Raw genomic sequence first — 3,874 nt, 5'->3', positions numbered from 1 at the left:
GAACAGCCTCCGAATCGAGTCATCCTCTCAATTGGACTAGAAGCAAACTTTTTAAGAATCAGAGATCCTGACTTCAGGCCAGCAGAAAACAAAAAGATCTTGCAGAAAATGTACAGTCAATGCTTTCTCAACTTTGAAATCTGCTTTTGTTTTACGGGACGAAGGCCATTAAAATAGTGGGAGCAAGAGACCCCATTCAAGTTTCTTTTCTTTACGTGATGAATGGGGATGGCAATGCAAAGCACAGGTTGCTGCCATTTAGACCAGATGCCAAAGCTTAAATTACAAGCATTTTCTAGGAAGTTACACCAAAGATTATCTGCATGAAAGTGGCCCTAGCTGGCGTATGTCAAGTTTTTACAATTCTTTGTCCAAACTAGCGACTCCATGGTACAGGGAGCTTCCTGCAAAGAGATGCAATTCAGACAAGTGACCCTCCAGCTGGATAGGAAATGTCATCTGGCAGCTTGTGGGCCATTACAGACGAGTGCACAGCTACTGAACACTGCTGGCTCACACTACTCGATCTATTGCTTTTTGAGCCAGGGTCAACACAGGGCCAAACAGTAACCCTACATACCTGGTTCTGTGCCTCTAAACATCCCTGCAGTTGGACACCGCCACCTGTGAAGTGCCTGTGACCAATGCCTATAGCTGCGGGAGCCCAGAATTTTTCCGTTTAAAGGGAGACTGCAGCACACTCTAGAGAAGGTATGAGGTGGTGTCTGGGGAGGAGAGGGAGAGGGTTAGGGTGTATTTCTAGAGGCCTCCACAAGTTGAAAGGATCTACCATCACAAAGTGGATGAAGCGCAGGGCAAGTAGGCTGGTGTTTCTTAGAGCTAGAGATCCCATCATCTCCCTTGCACGGCTGGCTGGGCACACAGAGGCCAGTTTTTTGTGCAGAGGTGGCTAGCCAGACACATGCCTGGCTGCTAGCAAAGGTGCTCAGGTGAAACCATCATGTAAGGAAGTGTTTTCCTCCTACAAATACTGAAACACCTGTACTAAAGGCTATCAAGCCCTCACACATATGCACCATGTTGTGTCAAGGAGGAGCTGATGACAGCCCTCAGCTGATCAGGGCTACTTTCTGTCAACCAGCCATTGTGACTGAGCTTGCTCTATTTCCAGGCTAGAAAGTGCTCTATTATCTTGCCATTTGGTAAGGTTTCTGAATACCTATGAACACACAGTTGAGATTCTAATTTTCTAACCTAATTTACTGCACTGGAAGAATAGTTTTGCTTCCTAAGATTAGCTCGTGCTTCTGGAGAAGCCAGAAAAAGGTAATCGTGGCTACTTCAAAAGAGCAGGTGATGGGCCTAATGCAAGGATGTGTGTACTTCATCTGTGCCTTTGTGAGCAACTGGACATAAGATTGATCTCCTTTCTTTAAGCAGGTATTATTTCCAGGAGACAAGCAGCACATGTTGCTTGCAGCCGCTCAAAGAGTCAGGATTGCTGTGGTGCAGTCTTCCTATGAAGCAACTGAAAGGACAATGTGGAAGTCCATATGATTTGAGATTTTATTTATTTTTTTCTGAAGGGTATTGTACACCAAATATCCCATTGGCAGGAAAGCGCATTCGATGTGTTTAGAAGCCGAACAGTCACTTTCATTTTAACAAACACAATTACAAAATAAAAATAAACCACAAAATAATGAACTGCATGTTCATAACATACAAAAATTGCTGCCTACTCAGTAGGTAACTACAACATTCCAACTCCTGAATATATATATATATATAAATTTACATTTTTGTAACAAAAATAGACTTTGAGAGATGTGGTGGGGTTTTTTGGGGTGTTATTTGTTGGTTGGTTTGGGGTTTTTTTGCTTACATTCCATCCCCTAGGGCTTCCTCGTGTTCCTCTCCCCACCCATTATCTGCTCTTCCTTACATTCCTTGAGTAGCATCCCTTTCACTTTAAGGCAAGATGCAAAGCATCCATTCACACAAATGCATGATGTCAGCAAGGCTTCACAAAAAGGCACCAAGACTTGTAACTTTAAAAACAAAACTTCTGCCACAAGTGAGTGTCTCATCAGGTGATATTTACATAGCATCACTCTAACATGCTCAAATACAGTAAGTGCTGTTCCCAAAGAAGTCTGAAATGCATGACAGCACTGTCACTATAACAGAATTAACATTTACAAACTATGGCCCTGCAAACTCCAAATAATACAATATGGATATGCAAAGATTTTTTTCACATCAATAGTACCTAAAGGAAAGCAAAACCATGGCACATGTACAATTTACATCAGCTAGATACTTAATCAAAAGTCCTTTCTTCCTAATAAAAGACTATTGTTTACGGGGAAAATGATATTGAACTTATATCCACAGTCCATGCAAATTAAGTCATTCAACAGAGGTGGAAAACTTAAGCAGCAGTTGTCTCAGGCAGCTGAAGTTTAAACTAAAGTTAAATAGCCTTGCAACGTATGGTGTTGGGGGAGTAACTGGAGACTCCATGTCTGATAATACCAATGGAAAAGGTGAATTCTCCTGTTCCAGAAGGTAGCCTCAGCAGATCTCAATTGTCCTTGGAGAAAAGGTTGAGTTCATGTCTGAAAGTGCTGAGGTCACCTGTGAGCTGAAATTGTTGGTGACCGCTGGAGATGAGAAGGTGGCCACCTGGGTCTGAAAAGCAGCAGTGCCAGAGGGGTAAGTGGTTGCTATAGAAGGGGATGGGAATGCGTTGTGTGCAGGGGAGGGATAGGAAGAGGGAGTAGGAGAGGAATACACTGTGTGCACTGGTGAGGGGTAACTGGTGGCAATGGAGGAAGGGTAGGATGTAGTCACAGAGGATGAATAGGTGGGAATTGAGGAAGCAGTTGAGACTGGAGCTGCCTTTTCCACTTTCTTGTCCTTCTGCCTAAGGTGGATTTTAGTGTGCCTCTTCCTCTCATCACTTCTGGCAAACTTTCTGCCACAAATGTCACAGGCAAATGGCTTCTCTCCTGTGTGTGTGCGGATGTGTGTAGTCAAGTGGTCACTCCCTGCAAATGCGGCACTGGAAAGGTTTCTGTCCTGTGTGGATGCGTATGTGTCGCGTTAGTTCATCGGATCGTGAAAACCTCCGGTCACAGGACTCCACTGGGCAGGCATAGGGTCGCTCGTGAGGTGGGGTCTTGCTGGGACGGTTTGGGTATTTCCTCATCCTGCTGGGCTTGATCAGCTGGGACTGATAGTTAGTGTTGAGGGTCTTCAACTCTTGGGAGCCAGTCTGAGTTGCAAATGCCTTAATAGTGGATAGCGGCGTGAGGGAAGGCTGCTGTGCTCTGGTCTCAAGGGCTGGGAAGGGCTTCTGATCAGCTGGAACAAGACTGAGCTCCCCCTGTTGCTGAGGGAACAGGTAATCCGGGATCATTGGCACCTGAAAGTTGGTTTTAGCAGTTGGATAAGCTGGAGGTGGATACTGGATGGGGGCTCCAGAGGGGTTGGGAAAAGACTGGGTCTGTGATTCAGGAAAAATGTCAGAGCTGGCATTGGGGAAAGTTGGTGCAGCTGAATAAATTGGACTGTTCTCGCTGGCCTGGACAGAACAGCTCAGTGGGGAGCTCTGTGAGGAGGAGGACGGTGATGATGAAGTAGGTGTAGAGGTGGGAGGTGCATTAGCCATGCCTACCAGCCCACTGACGAGGCTGAAGAGGGGCTCTGGCCATAAGGTGTTGCTGCTGTTGGGGGCCGGCTCTAAAGAGAAGCGCCCCGTGTAGGTTATCGGTGGCAGTCGTGTCGTTTGGTTGGGATAGCTGGTTTCTGGCAAGGTTTTCTCGTTGTTCAGGGGGATTTCGGGAAAAGTGTCTGAAAAGAGAGGAATACCGGTTACTTCCAGCAGGCACTGCAGCTGCTATCAGTG

General features: G+C 45.9%; 1 protein-coding gene across 1 annotated transcript; it reads right to left on the bottom strand.

Annotated features, from left to right (window-relative positions):
* Window positions 1–1,506: 1,506 nt before the first annotated feature.
* Window positions 1,507–3,819, bottom strand: LOC103803469 (early growth response protein 1-like; the record flags this gene model as incomplete). Its single annotated transcript, XM_009076027.1, is given in 2 exon segments — window positions 1,507–3,013; window positions 3,015–3,819. Coding segments are annotated over 2 exon segments (1,280 nt in total), but the record flags the coding sequence as incomplete, so codon positions are not given.
* Between the last annotated feature and the right edge of the window lie 55 nt (window positions 3,820–3,874).

Source organism: Acanthisitta chloris, unplaced genomic scaffold (assembly GCF_000695815.1).
Source record: "Acanthisitta chloris isolate BGI_N310 unplaced genomic scaffold, ASM69581v1 scaffold45565, whole genome shotgun sequence".
In the NCBI taxonomy this organism is placed as follows: Eukaryota; Metazoa; Chordata; class Aves; order Passeriformes; family Acanthisittidae; genus Acanthisitta; species Acanthisitta chloris.
This window is presented reverse-complemented; position numbering and strand designations above follow the sequence as displayed.